The sequence below is a fragment of the Lissotriton vulgaris genome, chromosome 3_2 (assembly GCF_964263255.1).
Source record: "Lissotriton vulgaris chromosome 3_2, aLisVul1.2, whole genome shotgun sequence".
NCBI lineage: Eukaryota > Metazoa > Chordata > Amphibia > Caudata > Salamandridae > Lissotriton > Lissotriton vulgaris.
This window is the reverse complement of record NC_141690.1, coordinates 104,869,002-104,891,805: the sequence shown is the minus strand read 5'-3', so window position 1 is coordinate 104,891,805 and position 22,804 is coordinate 104,869,002. Positions and strand designations below refer to the sequence as shown.

The following is a 22,804-nucleotide window of genomic DNA, read 5'->3' as shown; positions in this document are numbered from 1 at the left end:
TGATCAATGTATTCCCTGAAATAGCATTTAACAAACCACATATTACATGATTTGTTCACTATGTGGTTTCCTCACACATCCCCATATATTTTGGTTAAAACATCTTGCATGTGTGAACACCTTTCAAGCAGAGGGCTGCCAGCTTCTTCAGTGACACTATAGTTAATTTGTAGCCAGTCACTTCCGTTCATATACATCGCAATACCCAAATTGCTTTGCTAACATTTGCGTACATGTTTTGTTCATTGGACTATACCATAATTCTCAAACTCCGAACGTTGCAGAAATTGCAATAGCTGTAAAGTTTCAGATTACCCAGCTCTCCCGTGTTGCTTCTTTGCTCTCTCCTGCTTTTGCCTAATTCTTTTTTTGTTTGCGAGCACTGTTTTCTTTAATGAGTTTCTCCTAATGCAGGCACGGCATGCTTTCCTGCAACATTCAGCGCGCCATGCACATTTTAACTTTTTGAGCAGCAGGGTCAATGGCGGCCGCTTCTTTGAACAGGTCTCGCATTTACAAGTATTTGAGCGATTGGCATTGTAAATGTAAATGACAATACCTTCTATTTATGTGTTAAGTAGCAAAACAGATAAATAAAAGGCATTGTCATTTACAATGCCAATAGCTTAAACTCTTGCAAATGCGAGACCTATTGCATTGCAAATGCTTGTTAACACTTAGTATATGCCTGAGTATTCTACTAAGAGCTGCAGGAATCTCCCAGAGGTATAGATGCTGTACAGGCCCACCAGAGTAATCACAGTATGTGGCTCAAGAATCCTCCAACGGCCAGCAGAGAATCAATCATTTTTCACGCAGCCATAGTATATGCTCTCCAGAGAACAAAGAGGAGCAAAAGGCTCAACCATGGTGTATCCATCCTAGTTGTTGGAGGTTGTAGTAACTAAGTCCAGACTGTTGCAGTAGTATTTCAGGTAGATTTATTCTGGTTAGTTACAGCTTACAAGTACAGCAGATATAAGCTAGTACAATGCAGTCTTAAGCAGATGAGAGCCCCACCAGGAGCACCCAGCTAGGCGCTCAGCCCTACTCCAAATGTGAGTTCCCACTCCCAGCATTCCATCTTGCATCATTCAGGCTGGGTTCCACTGGCACAGGATAAATCATCTCAACCAAGGATACTACAGAGGTATTTACCTTTTAGCTGTTGTATAGCAATCTCTGGAAAATCAACTTCACTTCCTACCTGAATTCCACTTGATCTGTGATGTTTTTTTTTAACTTAGCTGAAATGGAGAGCCAGAGATTTGTTGTTTCTGTGGCGAAGGACATTCAACTGCTGCATTTCTTTGTGAAAGGAGAAGTAACTCGGATGCCACTCTGTAGCGGATGTTTTTTTGTAAATATCTTTTGAGCTTTGCTTGGATAAAGGCAGGATCTTTGGCATAGATAGTGAGTGGCTGGTGCACAGGGCCTTTAAAATGAAGTGCCCAATAACCCAGTGAATTGCTTGCCAATAAGAAATGGCCAAGTGGATAGATATATGAAAGGTGTCTTGCAACAATGTTCTGCCTTCTTTGTAACTGACTCACTAGGGACAGTGTAATCTAAGCAGAGTCTGTTTGCATAGTCAAGATGTGGCGAATAAGAGAATGGTATATATATTTTTTAAAACCTCTTTTTATTGATTTTACATCATACAGCATGTATGGGTAATGCATACATTTCCCTTTTACTTTCATGGTGAAATAACCTGGAAGCATCCATAACACGCCAACATATTTTATCGCAATATTACTGATTCTTCTCAGGCATACAATCCAAATATAAATGCCTATAAGGCCTTGTGAGCTAGTTTCCCCTCTAAAACAATCAAAGCACTAAATCCCTCTGAATTTCCTCCAAGCCCTCCACACTTTTCGCAATTTTTTGGGCATCCCCACCCCAGATATACCACTTGTTCCGCATTTTGACACCAGTCCATATCTGACATCCATACCGCACTGATGGAGCCTCCGGCTTACCCCACGCCCGGGCAATGTTTCTCTTAGATACTCCCACCACTAGGGTCACCCAGATGTGTTAGTACTTGGGTCGAGCTACTTCCCCAGATACATTCAGTAGTAGTTCTTTTGCATTCATTGAGATTGTATTGGATGAGACTTGAGCCAACACCTCTGTGATTTCTACCCAGAATGTCTAAATGAGTGGGCATGTCCATAGCATATGAAAGTATGTTGATTCCTGGCTGCTATCTCGAAGACACAACAGTGACGGTGCTCTCCCTATTTTAAAGAAAAGGGTTCAGGAATAATAGGATCTGTGTAGAATTCGCAATTGAATCAAGTGGAACCTGGTCCTAATGGCTATTTCCCTTGGTCTCTGTAATACTTCAACCCACTCTTCATCATCTATGTCACCTAGGTCGTCTGACCACTTCTGACATAGGTGTAGCATTACATCTGGGGAGTTTTTTTTAGTAATTTCCTGTATTCCAGCAAAATAACCTTGTAAGGAGTGGGGTCTGCTATAACTCTGTCTTCTAATGGAGACAAATCTGGCACTGTCCCTCCCTCCTGTATGTGGCGACTCAACGCATGGCGCAGTTGCAAGTATTCTTAATGTTCTGTGTCTGCCATGTCATATTTCTGCCTTAGATCGGCAAGAGATATCGCAGCCTGCCCTCTACAGATATCCACCAGGTGGTCAACTCCAAGCATTTCCCACCGCGAGAAGCCTTTTAGGGTCTGCACCTCCCTTAACAAACCACAGTGGGGTCTGTTAATTTACCTTGCCAGCCCAGGTAGCACGATGCCTCCTGCCAGGCCCTGGACCACCGAACACCTGTGTGGAGGCATGGTACTCTCCCTTCAGCTGTGATAAAGAACAGATTCATAGTTCCTCAGTCCCATTACGTACCTGCCCACTTGGTAAGCAGGCTCCTGCTGGTCCACAAACATGCAGTCATTGATCACTGTTAATTGCATAACCCAATAATAGAGATGGGCATCAGACACCCCCAGTCTTCCTTCATAGATTCCCCTCTGCTGTGACAGTGTACACAATGCTATCCGAGGGGCAGATCCCTGTCATAACGACTTTCACACCACCTGGTCTAGCTTTTCAAATATCTTCATCGGGATGCAAAATGGCATGTTTTGCCATATGTACAAAAGTCTTGGAAGGGTCATCATTTTGTATAGTGATGCCCTCCCCATCGATGTGAGAGGCAAATTGCGCAAGTGGGTTATGTTACTGTGTAATCTCTAGTTGATGATGTACATTCAGTCTGAGAAACACCTGTGGATCTCAGATATTATGAATGCCCAGGTACTTGAAACTATCACGCACAATTGGAGCCTCACAATCCGACGGCAGATGGGGTGTGTCTCTCCGCCAGCAGGAAAATCACAGATTTTGACCAATTTATTAAGTACCAAGAGTGATCTTTGATTTCCTCAAATATCTGGAACCGCAGTCTACCCAACTTATATGGGTGTGCTACATAGAGGAGAACATCATATGCATTAAGCGATGTTCATTCCTTCCACCCACCGACCATCAGTACTCCCTAGATTAGGGGGTCCCCACATATCCATGCCACAGGCGGCTGAAGAGCTAGCGCAAAAATCATGGGTGACAGGTGGCAGCCCTGTTGTGTCCCCCCTGCCCAGAGGAAAGTCCTAAGATGTTACTACATTGACCCTCACCCTTGCCAGGGGACCTCGATATAGCAGCCTAACCCAAAGCCCATCCGAGGCAATACATCAAAAATGTAGTTTCATATTATACTGTCAAAAGCAATTCTAGCGGCGAGGGCCAACACCAAGGCCCTCTTTGAGAATTGTGGCTCGGTTTGGCTTAGGACCCCTCACAGTTGTCAGAGGTTACGTCGGGTACTGCGATGGGGCACGAAACCCGATTGATCCAATGCACTAATGACTTAATTACCACTCTCAACCAAATTGGCAGTACCTTGGCTAGTGCCTTCGCCTCCACGTTAAGGAGGGATATTGGCCTATATGAACTACACTGGGAGGGTGGTTTGAACTTGTTGAGAACAATTATCGTGGCAAGGCGCTGGTCTCTCAGTATGCACTCTTCCTCTGGGGATCTGAAAAATGGCCTGCATAGGTTTGCCCACTCCCACCGTGCAGATCTTGAATAGCTCAACAGGCAAGCCGTTGGGGCCCACCAGCTTTCAAGACTGCAGTCAGCTAATGGCATCGCTACCTATTCCTCTGTCAGATCCACCTCTAGGCCCCTCTCTGTCTTTCTGCACTACGTCTGTAGGTCGATTGTATGTAGGAGTGCTGCACAATCTAGCTCAGACGCAGGTTCCGAGGAGGTGTATATATTGTCATTATACGTGGGGAACATCTCCACTATGCCATGCAATATGTTAGGGGCCCTCTCTAAAAAAACATACAAGGTCAGGGAGAAGAGGGGAAATTATGAATCAACAAGAAGAAAGTCTCCCTATCGACCTATATTCCTTTTTCACTTGATTTGACACAGATACAAATTGTGAGCTCAACAACCCTTAATAACCAAATACTCAAACAATCTCCACTATGTCCACATTGGTCCTCCACATCACCCCATCAGTGTCTAGAACCTCTAGCACCCAAGCCCTGTCTCGAACTCTGAGAGCCAACCAAGCCAGGAGTTTGCCGGCCTTGTCACCAGCATCGTACAGGCGAAGTGTTGCTTGGGCATATATCACAAAGGGCGTCTTGCTTTAGCCCCTCCGACCTGTCTAACACAGATTTCTCCTCGAGTGCCAAAACATTTGTTTTCAATTACCCAAAACCATATGATGGTCCTTCTAGCACCCCCTTCCTTCCCATAAGCACTGAGTTATAGGCTTCTCAAATTACACATGGGGAGCCCACCAATCTATGATTCTCTTTGAAGTATTGGGTAGTCTTTTTTTTTATTTTATGCTCAATTTCCCTCTCTTGGAGATACCACGTATCAATTCTGGGGAATAATGGGATGGATTTTGAAGGCCCCTGTAACCGTACCCCTATGGGTGAATGATCTGAAATACCCCTTGCGTATATTGTCTCATTTAGAAATAGCCTAGCCGAATGTAGTATGTGTGAAGAGATAGTCCAAGCAGCTACAACTAGTGTGCACAGTAGAGAAGTTTGTATAGTGCCTAACAGAGGGATTATGTTGTCTCCATAGGTCAACCAGCCCCATTGCTTCTACAAAGAGGGCAACGCAACCCTGCTCCCACCCACCTCCACTCTGCTAACACTGTCCAGGGCGACATCCATAAAATTGTTAACCTCAACCCCCACAACTAATCTTCCAGCCAGCAGAGCTAAAAGTAGAGCACCAACATTTGGCCTGCATGAAGACGCGGAGGGATGTACAGGGAGCAAAGATTTATCTTTCCATCCTCCCATGTTCCTATCACTGCCACAAATCTGCCCTGTGGGTCATTCCAAGTACGGTGCACTGTAAAAGGGACCGATTTCCTAAGTAATATACCCACTCCCTCAAATCTGTTGTGTAACCTGAGTGAGCAATCGGTGTGTACCAAAACCTTTCTAGGACCTTATAGCATGTTCCCTTAATGTGCGTCTCTTGGAGAAGTATCACATCCGGAGCCTGCCCCTGTAAATACTGAAGAACCAGGGTACGTTTAATTTTGTGACCCAGTCCCTTAATGTTTCATGACCAAATATTTAGGTCTCTGTGCAGGTGATATGTCATTCTAGTGCAAGGAACGCAAGAATGGAATCTCTCCCCAACCGGGACAGTTCTGTTTTGGCTCGGGCAATCAATATTCTAGGATCTCCCCGATTTCCTCCCACTCACCCGCCAAAGTAACTTTGTAGTGATGCATCAATAATATGAACTTGAAACCAAACAAGGAAAACATGCCTCAAAAGTCCCCTAACCTCCCCCCTTCCTGCTACCCTGCCTTGTGAGCTAGAACGAGAATGGTATTCTTGTGCAAGAATCCTAGATGCAGGAATATTCACCCTATAGTATGCATGGATAAGAAGGTTTTTTTATCAGTTGGTTTCCTTTGGGACCATAGGATAGACTGAAGAGGTTGATCACTCTAAAGTGTTTCTCTTCTTTTGACGCTGTTGGCTAATTACCTGGTCACTTGGGCCAGTTTATCTAAGTTTCTAATTATTCCAGTCTCTGTATGTCAGAGTCTCTGTTTTTGATAAATTAAGCTTGAGGCGATCACTCAATATTCATTGGTCAATGGCTCGGAGACAGTCATCTAGTCTTGAGTTATCAACCTTCCTCAGAATTTCCAGTGATCCGAGTGTGGCTGGCAGACATTTAGCCTGTCCTGTTGAAGTATCTGTTGGGATGCATTAGCGGACTACAACATGCATTGAAGAGGCATTGAGTAGTGATCGCTCCTTTTGGTACACCTGCCTCGGCAGCTTTTCTGTTGGAAAGGTAAGAGGAAATCCAGCCAAGGGTGCTACCTTGAATGTCAGTGCCAATACCTGTGGTATCTCTAGTAATCCATTCCACGGGTCATATTTGCAGACATCCAGGAGAGTCACTACCCAGTGGCTCTGGTTCCTTTGACTGTCTTGGAGAAAGTGGAGCTCAGGTCACACCTGGAGATGCTAGTATTGCCTGAGTGGGTCTGTATGACCATACTATCCATTGCTGCCAAGAGGGGAGTCAAGGAAGCCCGGAGCCTGGAAGAGTGACCCAATTTGATGGGACAACTTGGGTATGGAAACAGGCAGGCTGTTTAATGTCTGCAACCTATGAGAGAACCCGTAAACGTATGGGCTGAACTGTATCGTGTGGGCCATCCACAGCTGGTTATGTGTAAAAACCGAATCTGATACAGAATAAATAATGGAGTTGGGTTCTGGATGAGAGAATGTGGTTGTATTTGCTCATGAGACAACTCAGCTATTAGTAGTAGCCTTCCTAGAATCCTCACCACCATAAAGTTCAGAAATCATGGTTAAAGGAATATAAGACTCCTGGCTATTGTTTTCTGCTGTAATTCGTACATCGTCAGTTTTGGGCATGTTGGCTTGAATGAATGGTTTAAGGCTGTAATTCCAGTGTATTTCACTTGTAGGAATTCTAGGTGAATACGTGTGTGGTTTGTGGAAAGCCTCATGTGGAAAGGGTTAAGTCAATGAATACAACAGTTTTGGAGTATGTCTTCAGTTTGTTTTTATTTTGGAAATAAAACGTCTACACCAGTTCCAGCCGGGCCTGCTTCTGTATATCAGATCATTGAAGTGAGTTTCTTTGTGTAAACGTTCTTGATTGATATACAAAGATGGTGGGCAAGAGTACAGGGCCTTTGTGGTATATAATCTTTGTTATACAGCATTCAACGAATGTCAGTGGTTCTAGTCTTGCTGTATGTCATCCTCAATGTGGTGCAGCATGGCTTTTAATAAAGAAAAACATAAGCCTTTGACACAACTAGCAGCATTGTTTTGGAGGTACACGCACCAAGTATCTGCTCACCTACAAAATGACATAAGTTATTTTCCCCTTTGTTTAGTTTGCCGATCCAAGTTGTATCTGTATACCATAAAAAAGCAGTGTGGACAGGGGCGAAGCAATACAGATACTACAGGATGGGCAGAATAACAAAGAGCAGGGGAATCCATATGGGATGTACAGGTGGTGGGAAGAACACAGGGGTGCAGGTGGGTCAAAAAGACGCAGGGAAGTGGCGAGGGGAAGAAACACAGGTCGCTGGTGGGCGTAGGAACACCAGGGCAGGCGGAGAGAGAGGAACGTGGTCGGGCAAACTGATGCAAGAGAGATCAACGTGGGACGGGTGAAGCACATGGATGAAAAAGCAATGTTGGGGTAAGCACACTAGAACATCACGGATGAGGGCGGTGAGACGCACATGGGCAGCGAATGAAAAACATGAGTGAGGGCAGTGAAGGGGGAGTGGTATATGAGGGAGACAGCTGGAAAACACAAACTCTCATAGAGTGCTAAGACAAAAAGTAGAAATAGAACTTAAAAGGGAACACTGGACGACATGGGTAAAATGCAGTAGCGGCTGTTCTTCATTACAAGTGGTGCGGCGGGGCAAGGGAGGTGTGAGGGGCTGGGGGTAAATAACACAAAAAATAAAATAAAAAAGCACTTGCCGGCTTCTGTCTCGGGGACTAATGCTCCAGTCCTGACCCCAATTCATCACTATCTGGTGCAAACTGCTCAGGCTCCTAGGCGGCAATCAAGATGCTGCTCTCATACTGGTAAAACAGCATGAGAGCAGTGCAGTGATTGGCCCGAGCGGGCTGGGGGCATGGGGGTAAATAACACATAAAAAGAAAAATAAAGCACTTGCCTGCAGCTGCCGGCTGCCAGCTCGGTGTTCTTATGCTCCAGTCCCCACCCCAAATCCCCATGGGGATGGTGCAAACTGTGCAGGCTCCTAGATGCTGCTATCATACTGGTAAAACCGCATGAGAGCAGCGCGGTGATTGGCCTGAGCAGGCTGGTTTCACGCTTGCACGGGTCCTAGGAGCCTGTGCCTCTTCTCCACCCGACTGTGCAGCACAGGTCTAGTTGTCAGCATGCCACAGCCACTCCCTCACGGCTGGTTTACACCCACACCACACCCATGCAGCACAGGCGTCACAGGACATGTGACCCTGCCAATAAAAAGGTCCGGGCGCACGTCCTGGAGGCCATTTCCATTCTCTCCCATGACTGTTTGGCCGGCCTTAGACAGCCGGCCAAACCGTCATGCACACTTACAGTGCGCACTACTTCTCCCCCATCATCATGATTGCACTGCCCAAATTTGGCCGGCTCTAGCAGGCGCAAAAAGAAAATTAAAAAGATATTAAAATGGTTTATTATAATTTTATTTTTCCCTTTTAGCTCTGCAGGCTTTCAGCGAGAGGGGAGCTACACTCCTCCGTCATAGCTGAGGAGCCGCCGCTGGTAAAATGGCGGTGCTCTGAGGAAGGGACAAACACAAGAAGAGGAATGAAACCCCACACTCGCTAACGAACATGAAGCAAAAACAATGTACTTACTTAATGGCTTCCCAGTGGTATTAATAAGAACGCTATAGGACCCCAACTATTGCAGTAGTATGCCTGCTTTGATGCCTCCACAGTAGTAGTAATTATTGAAATCTATGATGTTTAGTCTAAAGAATTCGAACTATGAGATGAATCTTTCCTATGAAACCAGGACCAACAGAACAAGAGGGGACTGGAAACAGGATAAATACTTAAGGGGGACACTTAGTGCTGCTTATTGATATCATATCTTATAATTCCTATTTGCTGTATTTCTGTTTTCTGTTTCTTAGGGCCTCGTCCTGGGCATATATGAGAAGGAAGACGATGCATTACTGCTTACTAAGGCAGGAGACGCCTTTGATTACCTCATATCTGGCAAACTGAGAGAAACTTTGGAAGTGTAAGTGCTAGCATTCAGATGCGCTGGTAATGAATGTTTACCTTAACTTCAGAAACCCAAAAACTCTCCCCTAGGTAGATGCTAAACTCCCAGGCAATCACCCACTCATCAATCTATGTACTATCACAATAAGTTGTCAAATATAACGCTATCAAATACAACAGAAGTTTGAAAAAAAATTATATGGCCTTAATACATTTCTAAAAGCAAATCTTACATTTAAAATTTCATACTTCTAAAACACATGTACACAAAGATAACATACAAAACAAGCGGGACAACTTCCAAAACAATACAATTAGTCTTTTAAATGCATACACTGCCACTTAGTGTGTCACCGGGTATTCATGAATACAGTAAATAACACTTAGAAATCGCCAGTGCACTCTCGGTTGTGCTTTCAAATTCCTTTGACTTTAAAAAACCAACGTATTCAGGACTCCTATTTAAATATCTTCTTCCCAATGTAGTATCAAATAATATCTCTTTCAAAATGGCTCACATGCTCCACTTTGTCAATTTATAGTTGTCCAGTTTATCAACCTCTAGTAATTCCGGCTTCCTCAAAATTGCCGGAATATCCGCAACTAGGCGTAGACTGAATTTTCAACCAATTCGATGTTGGTCAAGGGGTCGCTATATTAAATCCCCGAAACAGAGCGCTACCACGGTTGTGTAATCCCCCAAATACTTAAACCATTGTCCACTCTCTATAACATTTAAAGAGATTCTGCACTCCAGTTGTCCACTCGTGTCAGGATACTACATCTTCATACCTCTGTTGTGAAACATCAAATGCAGCCACCAAACGGACAGTATTTGCGTCCATGATACAAGGGGTGTCTCATCTTTTTCGATTACCTTAACTTCAGTGCATGTTTACTTGCCTATAAAGTTTGGGTTTGGCTGTTTTTTGCTAAGACTCTGAATTAATACAACACTGGCATGGAGAAGGTGAGCAGAAAAAATAAACAAGAGGTGTGAACATGAAATTCAGAATGTACAGAATACAGCAAAGACTAACTAATGGAGCCAAGACTAACTGAGCCAGCAGAAACATTAACATGAAGTAGCATATCCTGCCTTCCTTACTCTGCTGGCTCACTAGTCTTGACAAGCCCCCGGTTGCTTAGGCTTACAACCGCCCGAGGGACTAGTGGAGCGCCGTCATTCTCCATCAGGGTCCTGCCGTAAAGACTCCTGGGATTTTGGCATAATGCACCATTATTGTGCTCCTGAAAGAGTACTCCTCTTACCAATCAGCCTCAGGATCGCCCTGTAACAACAATTTGCAGAAAGTTTCTTTCTTTGCACATCTTGTAGTTTCTTGGTTCCTTTGGGTAAAATAAGTGTCCACTGGCGGAGTCCAAAGGTTCAGAGACTCTGGATTGTCTCTTGGGGACAAGTATTCAATTTCTCACACTGCACCAGCACAGTCCAGGAAAAATCCAGTTGCAACTAGTCAGCTGGGGTGATCCTCTCGTTGCGGGTCAGGTGACTTTTTCCAGCTCTTTTGTAACTGTTGCTTATTGGGAAGTTCACTCCTTTTCCTTTGAGTCAGGCACAGTACCTTATTTGTGAAGCCTCGTGAGTGCAGCCTGTGCAGCCCTGAGTATAAGCCTTGTGTTTCAGTTCCAGGGTCTAGCAGGGCAGTCTTTCTTAGTCTCTTCGTCTGATGCTCCAGGCAGTGATCTGAGGTGATCCTGCAGCTTTCCCATATTTATACTCCATTCTGCGGAACACCCTAACAAATAGGGGTAAAGTTACCTCCCACTGCTATGACCACATCCTGCGAAGTGTGGCATAATTTTAACACAAAATGCACTGTTTTCCAAAAATCAAAATGGAGAAAATCACTCATTAGTGTGTGTGACTGTTTAACCCAACCCAAAGGTGCGGCAAACAAACTGACTACAATCCCCTTCCAGCTCCTCTCCTAATCTAATTGGGGGCTTCCATATGGCTGGGGATCAAGGAAGTGGGGGCTGGCCTGGGTCCTGTGAGAACTGTTCACCTGCCTTTGAAGTCCACCTTATCTCTTAAGCCCCTCATCCTCTCTCTGATTCTTCAGGAAGCAAAGCTCCTCCCACCAAATTGTTGTAATTTTTTAGCCACAGGCCTTTTCACACTGAACCAGGGAGCAGCTTGGCTTAGGCTGTCAAAGGCTGGCCAGTCGGAGGAGGCTGCTACAGGTCTGCTTTAGGTAACTTAAGGATAGTAAGTTCTAAAACTATTTTCCTGTAATAGTTGTACTAAATCCCACCTTGGCAAGTTGTTGGATTTATTGCAATTATTATTTTGATACTATGAATGAGATAACTAGCTGGTTCCAATACAAAGACAGATCGATAGATACATATATAACATTTGGGGCCAGATGTAGGTGGCCCAATACCGGTCGGTAACGGCCGAAATTACTGAATTTCGGAAGTTACCGACCGTTATCGGGTATTTGAGATGTAGGTGGCCTAAATTGCAAATTCGGTAATTTACCTATACGTTATTTTAAGGAATCTGTAAATTACAGATTCCTTAAAATACCGAATCGGTAAATCACCGTTTTGCAAAGTAGGGAGCACTCCAATTTTATAATTCATTATTTACCACCAACTATAAGTTGGTGGTAAATAAGGAATACCTTTAAAAATGCAAATCAGTGCATTTTCAGCTGTGCCATGTGGCAGACATACATGCCCTTAGGGCATGTATGTGTGCCACACTGCACATAAGCAAGATTCAGGGGTGCAACAGGGTGTCAAAGTGACACCCTGGCATCCATGAATGTGTCCCCCATTTTACCGAATCGGTATTTACCGATTCGGTAATTGCCATTCATTCCTATGGGCCTCAGGCCCATAGGAATGAATAGCAATTACCGAATCTGTAAATACTGATTCGGTAAATACCGAATCCTAACGATTCGGTCATTTTTACAAATTTTTTTGCTACATAGCATTTACCGATTCTATAATACCGAATCAGTAAAATTCTGTATTTTAGAATCGGTAAATACTATTTACCTACATCTGGCCATAAGTGTTTCTAGTTATTTAAAACCTTAACAATTGGCAAAGTAATTGAAAATTGGTTGAAACAGAGCAGAGTTTATCATATCACGGTTAATCAATTCAAGGCATACATCTGCCAATTCAATATTTCATAAACGTTTTTAGTCATTTCATCCTTTACAGTCAATGTAAAATCATGATATATTAAATAAACTTTCAAAAAGATATTAATGCACAAATCTGACAAGGGATTCCTTGACAACATTCAGTTTAAAGAATAAAGTGCAAAGTGCTTTAAAATAGTCTTAAAATCTGGTGAGATAGCAGAATTATAATAAAATATCCAACAGAAAGGAGGTTTGACTTGTAACGCATAGCACCATTGATGCCAGCAAACCTACGGTAACATTTTAGTCTAAGGACTAGGATAGCTGGAAGGCCAATCGTGGCATCTGGGCAAGCTATCCAGTGAATGGCCTACATGCTATGTCACATCACGGACAAAAAGCACTGTGTAAAGTGTGTGGTATCCAACCTGCCAGAGGGGACACTATCTTAGCCAGCTAACAGAGTGGTCTGAGCAATTCCATCAGGCTGTAAAAGCCAGGGTGATTCCCGTCCAAATCGATAAAATTATTTTTGCAATAACACAGAGAATCCTACCCTAGGCTTGCCAATCTGCTAGAGGAGACACTATCGAACCAGATAAAGAAGTGACCAGGGCAATTTTATGAGCTTAAAAAAACCAGGTTGATTCCTGTCTGAATGGGAAAAATACTTATTGTAGTAACAAATGGAATCCTACCACTGGCTCACACTGTTCGGGACCGAAGTGGGACAATCTTTGAGTGCTTTTGCAGTTTCATTAGGCTTACAAAGCTAGCCAGGTTCAAAAAGTGCGTTTTGCAATGTCGTGGAGTCTGTCAGATCTGTCATCCCCCTCATCCTGGGGTAGAACCACCTAATCCCCACTAGTCCTAGCCACGATAAGGCTATGTGCTGGTGAATAAAGTGTGTAATGTAAAAACATCAGACTTAAAGCCCAATGATAGCGGGCGAATGAATGAGGTGCACTGTGCGCTTTCAATGACGTAGAGAGCATGTTTGAATCATTATGTTTTGCAGTATCGGGGGACTTGTCAAGTCAGACTTGCACTGATCCTGATCAGCATGAAAGACCTCTTCGTGTATCCAATGATGACTTACACAGACTTGTTATAAGTGGATTTTAAGGGCTAGGAGGGCTCCCATCCGAAAACTAAAGTGCTTTGGTGCTAGCAAGGGCCTACCATGACGAATCTCCACTGGTCGTAGCCAGAATGTTACAACCAGGCTGTTGGCCGTACATTAAAGTACACAGTGCAATCTCATCAGGCTTAAGGCGTCCAACAGTAAAGTGCGCAGTGCACATGCAGTGGATGGCAAACGGACACAGATGGAGCTATTCTTAGACTAGACCCCGGGAGAGACATACAGACCGCCCTTTTAGGTATCTAGAGGCTCCGGTTCAAAAGGGCTACGTAAAGATCTTCCCTGAGGAATTTCACACACCACGAGTCTCCAATCTTTTGGGCAAGAGCTACTTCTGATCAGTGAAAATCGTTGTGAGCTACTGAAGGCCAAGCCACACGTCTAGTGTTACCAGACACCCAGAGCCCAGTGTTATCTAATGTTGAAGGCCACGCCACATGTTTAGTGTTACCAGACACCCCAAGCCCTGCCTCATTGACTTTAAGCCTAATGTTCATAGAGGCAGATACTATGGTATGAAAAAAATACTTTGGCTAGGAGCATTATGACAGGGCTGCCATGTGTGTCAGTAAGAGTGCGGTCTTTGAGGATGTATGAACATTTGAGTGTATGAATGGGGTATATGTGTATGGGTGAATGAGATCTTATGTCGAAGATACTTGTGGCAGAGGACATACCTTTCGCCATTTGTATCACTATTACATGTGTAATACAAACATACAAACAATTTTTTTAGTGGCAGAAATTGAGTACCCAAAATGTTTACAATATAGAATATTTTCCTGCACTTTAAATTTCTCCCACTTAAAAAAATAGCTGTGTTATTCAGTTAAAAAATGGCACTGTGTCTACCAGCCACTGGGAGCAAGATGCCTGCTGTGTGTAAATGCAACACTTTGAAACTCATCATTTAAATTTTCTCTGTGTCAATGTCTTAGGGATTTAATAGTTGTTAAGACTTCAACTATTGCTGTTTTGTTCTTGCGCTGTTTATGATTTTATAGATGCATACAATGACAATTGAGGGCGCCTTTTTACAATGGACTTTATTTGGAGCAGATGCTGTCACAAAGATTTACACATCCACGTCACTTGCAAGCTCCTTTACCTCGAGTTCCAGAGATTTGTGTATTGAGATGGAGACTCCTCCAGAAGAGTGGCCCCCTTTGACAGAAGGTTCGGCTGCTGTGAAGAAATCGAGGAAATCTTACCATGGAGAAGCAGCCAACTGCAGTTTCTTGCAAGGAAACAATGTGCTTTTTACTAATTTCTTCTATTGCATCAGGATAGGTCTTGAGGTTGTTAAGGCCTCGGGTGTTCCACAAACAAAACTGAAGTTTGCACTTGAAAGTGGAGGGGGTGATGTTATCTACAGTGATGTTTGGTTGCTTTGCATAGTATTTTGTTGGCTTTCAATGTGAGCGAGGGGCTAACTAGTATGCACTTTTGTTGGCAGCATATTCTTTCTTGATCCAAATCTTCTCTATCCCGTATCTTGGATTTTATGGCCCTTTAGAGCAGCAAAACAGAGTCCCGCTGCTGATGATGGTGGACTTGGCCAGGAGCCATGAGTATTTTGGTTTTGATACTGTACTAATGCTGCCCCCCCCCCCCCATTCTGCTAAAAGCACGGAGTGTCTTCCTATCTCAGGATCACAAACATAACTTTAGTTGCCTCCTTTGGCAGTCTTTGGTCCCTGGGAATGCGATGTAATCCCGATCTTTGGATTTGAGAGTGTCCAAGCCAGGGAGAGTTGAGAGAAGTTTGAGTAAGTTGTTTCTATTCAGAATACCTTCATACCCACGAGAAATATATATAGGATGAAATTTGAGTCACATCCAGGCTGTCTACTTCATGGTAATCAGGGTCATGATTAGTGGGGGGCAAGTGCAATGGCGAGATTCGCCTTTCTGGACCATGCTCCTTGCCTCATGCTGGCTACAGTGTGATCAAGAATTCCTGCATACAGGACGTAGCTCAGAGGACCAGTTGCGTGCGGGACATTGGAGCCTGCACTGTTCTTCCATCCATGTCATGGATTCCGATTTATTGGATCTGATGAGGTGGTTTTGCAGGAGATTAAGTGACCACTGCTTGGGATTTACTTTTAGTACAGGCAGTCTGAGAAGGGCTTAGATCCACGCCATCCATTTTAATTGGGTGAATGCATTGAGACAAATGATCTATGCTATATTTTTCCATGTTGTATTGCGGTGTGGATTTCTCCTCTCCAATCCGTCGTTTGGCTGTTTTTATATTTTTTAAATTAATCCCAATTCCTGAGGCAAACGAGCTTGAGCCGGCGATGAGTTCCTCTATCTAAACCGCAACAGATATTATTTTTGGAATGTGTACTAAGTGGCAGTTGGCATCTTTGCCTGGGTCCGAGATCTCCGTGGTCTTGGTTGTTCCACAGCTGGAGGTGGTTTAAAGTCTGCAAGGGAAGGGGTCAGCCCATTTGGGGAGGTACCACTCACCAAGTGGTTTTGTCCTCATTGGGCTGTTTTAACTGCCTTGTTCCCCTGCAGGCCTGGGGTTAAGATCTGACATTATCCCTGGCAACACTGAAATTTTCTTTAAAAGAAGTGAGCAGTTACATGGTTCAGGTGATTCACTTGCCAGCTGTTGTGCTTTTACAATGAGAGAATTTAAATTCTATAGTCGAGTATCAAGGGTTTTGACCTGATTTGCCAGTGATTTTAATATTAGTATTTGTTTAGCAAATTGATCCGCATGCATAATGGCAACCTAGCCCATGGGTTGTCAATGTGTTATTTATGGCAAACCACCAGCCCAATGCGTTGACCCCTGAGGTTTCATCTGCTTTCGTAGGGATTGCTGTTAAAGTCCTGGATGGACTTATCTGGGTGGTGTTTCTGGTCTGTTGGACAATTTTCGGAGAGCATCACATATTTGCCAGCTAGAGGGCTGTTCGCTTGGTGCCCACAGGTAATTTGAGCCTTCAGTTTTATCGGTTAAGAATTGACTTATAGGTGGGTGAAAAAACTGGTCCATTAAGTTGAGGATCTCCTGATCCCCAATGTAGTGCCATTCGAGGTTGACATGATGGTCTCTAGCTGTATTCGTTGAAGATAGAGACATGTGTCTCTCAGGTTTTATGACTTGAGCTGGATCACCATTAAACACACTAGGGGAGCTAAAGGTGTCAGGGTTCCAAGAAATCAAGACTTACTCGTTATTGGCACTGCGAAGGGACAGAAATTCAGCGGTGTCCTGGGAGAGTTCTGCCTTTGACACATGAGTCCTTTGCGGGGACTTGAATGTTGCAACCAACACTATTTTGATTTCTAGGGCTAGGGGTCAGGGAGGTTTTGTAAGCTGGCCCGCGGCTACTGAATTTATAATATGGTGTTTAAGCTGCAGGACTATGGAGGCCAAATCCTCTTTTATGGTGCATGGGGCCCCTTCCGGGGGCAAAAGGGGCAGCGGTCATCCTCCTGTGATTGAGAAATTATGTTTCCGCCAAGAACTATAGAAGTTTAACATCTTTAATTGTGTAGTGATTGTTAATTGGTGCAGGATTTTAATTAGTTGAACTGTTGCGGGTTGTCCTCTGTGTCTGATCACCCAAGAGGGGGATGGAACACTGGGTCTGGTATTTGAACCTTTTTTTGTTTTATGGTATTTCCTTATTCCTGCAGGGGTATGCTTGATTCTCCATAGTCTGATTGAATCCTACGGAAGGAGATCTCAAGAATGAAAATTACCCTTGTTATCGTTTGACAAAGGTTGCTTTGACCTCTGTTGCTTTTGATACTCTTGTTGCATGGGCTTTCAAAAGTGATGAGCTTTTAGTGCACATTTCAGTAACTGGATTGTTGCTATGCTAATGGCTTAGTTGCCTTAAGCCATTATTTATACTGGACGAGCCTTGGGTGAGGGTGTTGTGATTAGAGCTTTACAAATTTCTCCTTTGCAGGTGGGTTTTTGCTACTATATTGACTCAGTTTTGCCGGACTTTCAGTGAGTCCAATGGTTCTTCCACAGGAGGGGGACTGGCTGATGGTGGAAAATGGTGTCAGTGTGCTCTTGAGAAAATTAATGATCAATATTAATACTCCACTCTGCACAATACCAAGAGTGTAAGGCATAACGCAAAGGGAAGGAGAGGCAGCTGAAGTGGCACCACCAGCTCCAACAAACTGCAACAGCTTATTTCTGCCCACTTCCTCTATGGAGGGTTGGCCCACCAGTTGCTAGCACTCCGGAAAGTGCACCCACTGGCACCCTCTTGATGTCCTTGAAGTGCCCTTAATGCTAATTTAGTGCACCAACGTCTCCTCATATGATGCTTGAGATCTGGGCAATATTGCGGTAAGGTCATGCCTGCTCTGGAGATTTCAGATCAGGTCACTTTGCACTAAAAGTGTCTAAAGGCGGGTGCAGGGAGCAGATGTGGACAGGCAAGGGCTCCTAAAGTGCTTTCTTTCTGCGTCCTCTCCTTGAGGGGTGAAGGCAGGGTGATGCCTTCTGACAGACTTTATTCAGTTTAATAAAACCTTCCCATGTTAGCCTATTGGGCTAGCAACACTACAATAAGGAAAAGCAATTCGGGTTATTTTTCCCTACCAAGGCATATACAAAATCTTTTATGTAATCCCTGATTTTTATAACAATGCACCCTACCCTTGGGCCACCTAGGGCAGACCTTGGGGGTGACGTTCTATAAAGGCAGTTTTGGGCTTTTGAAATACTTTTAATTCCAAAGTTGAATTTGGACATCGTTTTATTTTTAAAAACAGCTTGCAAAGCAGGCCTGGTTTTATTTTAAGAACAGCTTGCAAAGCAGGCCTGGCTTTGAAAGTGTACCAGACACAAAAGCAGTGCACACTTAAAAGCATTAAGTCCACTGTGGTCTCTAAACCTACATGCCCTACCATATACTAGCAAGTTTCAGGTAAATTGTCTTGGCCAATTAGAATTATACCAATTGCCATATACCTTTGAAGGATAGAGCACTGGCCCTCAGCATGGTTATTAGAGTCCATGGCACTTTCATAGTCAGTAACTATCAGCATCAGTCAACAAATGGTGGTGATCAGGGCAAAAAAGTATGACTTTTCTACATCAAGGCTTGCTGGAACGACTAGGGAGCTGTGGATGCAATTGCCCAACACCACCCACGACACACATTCTTGAAGTCTTCTACAGCCTAGTACGGCACAGCATCTGATCATGTTGATGTACCGGGCCTTTAAGTCCGAATATCTCAGACCCTTCCTTATACAGGGCTTGGCATGCCTGGGAGGCAGAGTTGGGTGCCCGCTGTCGGATAGAGTCTGGGCAGTGAGATGAACCAGTAGGAAATTGGCTGATTTTAATTACCTGCTTCGTGCACACCTGACACCAAGCCCCCTGAGAAAGATATACTCAACTAGATCACAGGATTGCCCAAAGTGTGGCCTTGAGAGGGGACCTTTTTGCATATGGACTAGTCCTGCCCAAATGTGATGGAATATTTGTGTGATGTAGGGGAGAGAATACAGGGAGCAACTGGGATTTTGTTATCCCTATACCCCCAGAGTTTTCTGCTGGGCATTGTGGCTCGTCCAAAGGGGAAGAAGTTTAAGTTCCTACAACTGGCCTTGCAGTTAGCAAAAAGGTGGATTTCCATGGGATGGCTGGGCATGTGACATCCTAGTATCCCACTGTGGGTGCGCAATACATTAGAAGGGAAACCCCCATTAAATTGGCTAGGAGAGATGAGAAAGTCCAGGATGACCGGCAACATGGGGGGGAAATCATGTAGTGCTTCAATGAGGGAACAGGTAGTGACGACGTTCAGAGGGACGCTCAGGGAATGCCTTACAACTTTTGTGGAGCTGAAAGCGGGACTTGTACTTCTGAGAGGTGTGGTATACCTTTGGACTGCTTGACTGTAGGGTATATACTACTCATGACTCCTTGACCATATACAATGTTGTTCTTGAACTGGTAAAAGGATAAATAGGGAAACACTCAGAGAAGTCAAATGATCATACAGTATGGCCAATAAAGAGGTGTTGCAATATCAAAGTTGGGTTGATTTTATCTTGTGTATTGTTCTTGAACTGGGTTGCCGGAAAGAGGGCGAGAGAAGGGAGAGAGGAGGATATGGGGTTGTGCGATTTGTCTAATTTGTCTGTACTTGAAAAACAAGTGCGCTGGGTTTGTTTTGTGATTTCTTTCTTTCTGCATAAATAAAGAAGTTAAAAATAAATCTCACAGGCAGAGTCATCGCTCCCTGCTGGTGCAAGTAAAAAGGCATTTGGAGAACTGGAACCCACAACAATCTTGGCCTATGATTGGAATAGATACATCATCATTTTAATGAGAATAAATATTCATTGTTTACTACAAATTATTGTTCCCTCAGGCATAAGCTTTGACAGACCAGGCAAAATAGGCTAAATACTGGAACATGAAGCTAGGCTTTGTACAGAACACAGCCTTGACAAATCATGGTATACCTTTCCTACCCCTAGTCAAAGAAGGTGGGTGGGCTGTTCTGGATTTCCATTCAGTTCATGTTTTTTATATAAAGGAGCCAAATGGTGCAGGTTAGTAGCCTGAATAGTGGCTTTCATTCATTGCATATGATTTTCAGTTTGCATGAGTGTATGTTGTAGTTGTGCAAGCAGGTGAATACAAGAATTAATTAGTGGGGGGATAATTGGTTGCATGAGTGCAAGAATGCATGCCTGATAACTTATTGTTTGATGACTTATTTAGAGCCTAAATCCATCAATTACTTAAGAGTCACTTTCATTTATAAGTCAGACCAATTGGCATTGCCACTGCTTGTTAAATGTTGTTTTATGAATGCCGCTCGGGGTTGCCAGTACAATCGTAAGGACTGATGGTTAATACGTCACATTGCCTGCTTTCTGATTTGTTGAACTGCCAGTGTCTGGCGTCCGGCATAGAGTTTTGCTTCTGTGACACATTTGACAATGAGCATAGATTTCAGTGGTTTAGTGCCACTCTTATTGTTTACTGTTGGGTGAAAGAAAGGTATGTCTTGACGGCAACCGTTTCAATGATGGACATTTGATTTACATGCAACTGCACATATTTGTTTATCGCTTTTAGGTCTTGGGTAGACAGTGCATGCGCTGCCTCGAAAATACATGTTATTTACAATTCAGTGAGCTTCAGCCAACTTTTAGGCTTACCATTTGTTCACTCCATTGTCATTCTCATATACTTCCTTCCCATTAGTCCTCAGCATGAATGACTCATGCTTTTTTCTGTGTTTGGGCCTCCCTAAGAGCATGGACCATGTACTTGTGTCCATCCACTGTATCTGTATTAGGAGCTACTTTTTGCTTTATCTTTGAGCACTCCACACGAGTGCTCGGGTTTTCACTTGCTCTATCTAAAACATATATTTTCTTTCTTCTGTTTGGTCATATGGATGAATTCCAAAAGCTAGGCATGATTGCATATTTCATGATAAAAATTAGTACCAAGGTCTACAACATTTTTCCAAAGTTCTTCGGCATGAAAACACTGCCACAAGAGTATGCAATGATGTAGCATGTGGTTGGATGGTAACCATCTGGGTTACATTTCGAACAAAGCAGTTGTTAGGAATCTGAGCATAAAGGCTACATTTAAAAAGGGAGGAATGATTAAACACTCAGTTCAAAAAAGGCTGCATTTAAAAAGGGAGGAATGATTAAACACTCAATTCAAAAAGAAAAGACTTGGCTCACAGATAGTTTTCAACATTCTTTTTGGCTTGAAATGTCAATGCATAATTGTAAACGAGTATGAAATGGGAATATGCCACTCAATGATTTCAATTCGAGCTTTGTTTTACAGTGTGGTGGTTTCCTCTAGCATCTGAAAACTGAATATCCCAGACAATCTCCCTTTCAAGGCGTTTGGACTCGGACATGGGCAATTCTTGCAATGCGTTTCATAGCGGCCACAATACGATAATTGTGGCCGACGTTCCCTGAGGCCCCTAAACCCATGTCAACCTTGGTCGATGTGCTCTCTCAAACTGGAGGCCATAGACACATAATACACTATGGCCTGGTACTACCTATACCTCATCCTCCCTTGTCAAGACCCACATAACATCAAGAACAATAGTTTCTTTGCAAAAGGGGCTTGTAGATAACCCCCGGACGTATTTATTAACATAACAATTGAACAATATAATAATAACAATATTTAAAAAATGACGCAGAAAACATAGAATTGACATCGATTACCTTGATAGATACAGATGTCAAATGGCTAACCTTAACGTAACTCTAATACAAGTTATTCCAATCCGAATCTAAACATATCATCATTAATAATCATATTGGCAATTACTTTTCTGCGTATCCATATTTGAGCCTACGGCAAGGTCAATAACTGGTGTCCGATCCTTATCAGTTAAGCATGCCCTCGAGCCGGAGTGCGCATGCGCAGAGGGCCCGTTCACCCTGAAGGTACTTCCCCACCCCAGTTACCCCTGTACGCTCTGTATACTATCTCCATAAGGGGCCCTTGCAGTTCTGCGCCCTTTACTGGCATCATTGTGCATGTGCGGGTTGGCCAACCAGCCTAGGAAAAGCGCAACTCCCCACTCCCCCTCACCCATCCAGCCAAAAAGGCTGTAACTGCCCCTGGAGTTCTAGGAGGGACACTTGTCCCTCCCCTTGGGCGACCCCATTCAAGAATGGCACCGCCCTCTAAGGACCTTAAATTTACTGCTCACTAATCATGACCTTACCGCCACAGACCAGCATAGTTGCCCGTCTATTTCCCCCCCCACTATGCTAACTAGAAAGTCATGCTCTGGTTCTGACACCCTCTAACCATGCCAGCAAATTCTCTGAGAGGATTGCATTACCTAGCTTTGATAAGTGGACACCGTCTTTTATGAGCTATTATAACAATCAAGGGAACCCTTTAGGTCATTAAGGACCTAGGGTAGCATTTTTTAAGAAAACATTGGTCCTTAACATATTAATTAGAAAAGTAAATGAATTCTAGTCAACAATGTGTACTATATGCAAAAGAAGAGGGTGTCCAGCCGGACACTGTATTTAATCAATTTGAAAGATAAACCATGTTGTGAGCACAATTATACAGTGGGAAACAATCCTGTATCCAATACATTAAGACAAGGAAAGAAATAAAGGGAGGAAAAGGAATACTT

The 22,804-nt window shown here is 43.7% G+C and overlaps 1 protein-coding gene across 1 annotated transcript in view; it reads left to right on the top strand.

Annotated features, from left to right (window-relative positions):
• The window catches only part of LAP3 (leucine aminopeptidase 3), a 332,922-nt gene that overhangs the window by 14,652 nt on the left and 295,466 nt on the right, over positions 1 to 22,804 (top strand). The window contains exon 2 of the mRNA XM_086964054.1: positions 9,272 to 9,381. Coding sequence (XP_086820180.1) covers positions 9,272 to 9,381 — 110 coding nt within the window. The remainder of the gene's footprint in view (positions 1 to 9,271; positions 9,382 to 22,804) is intronic.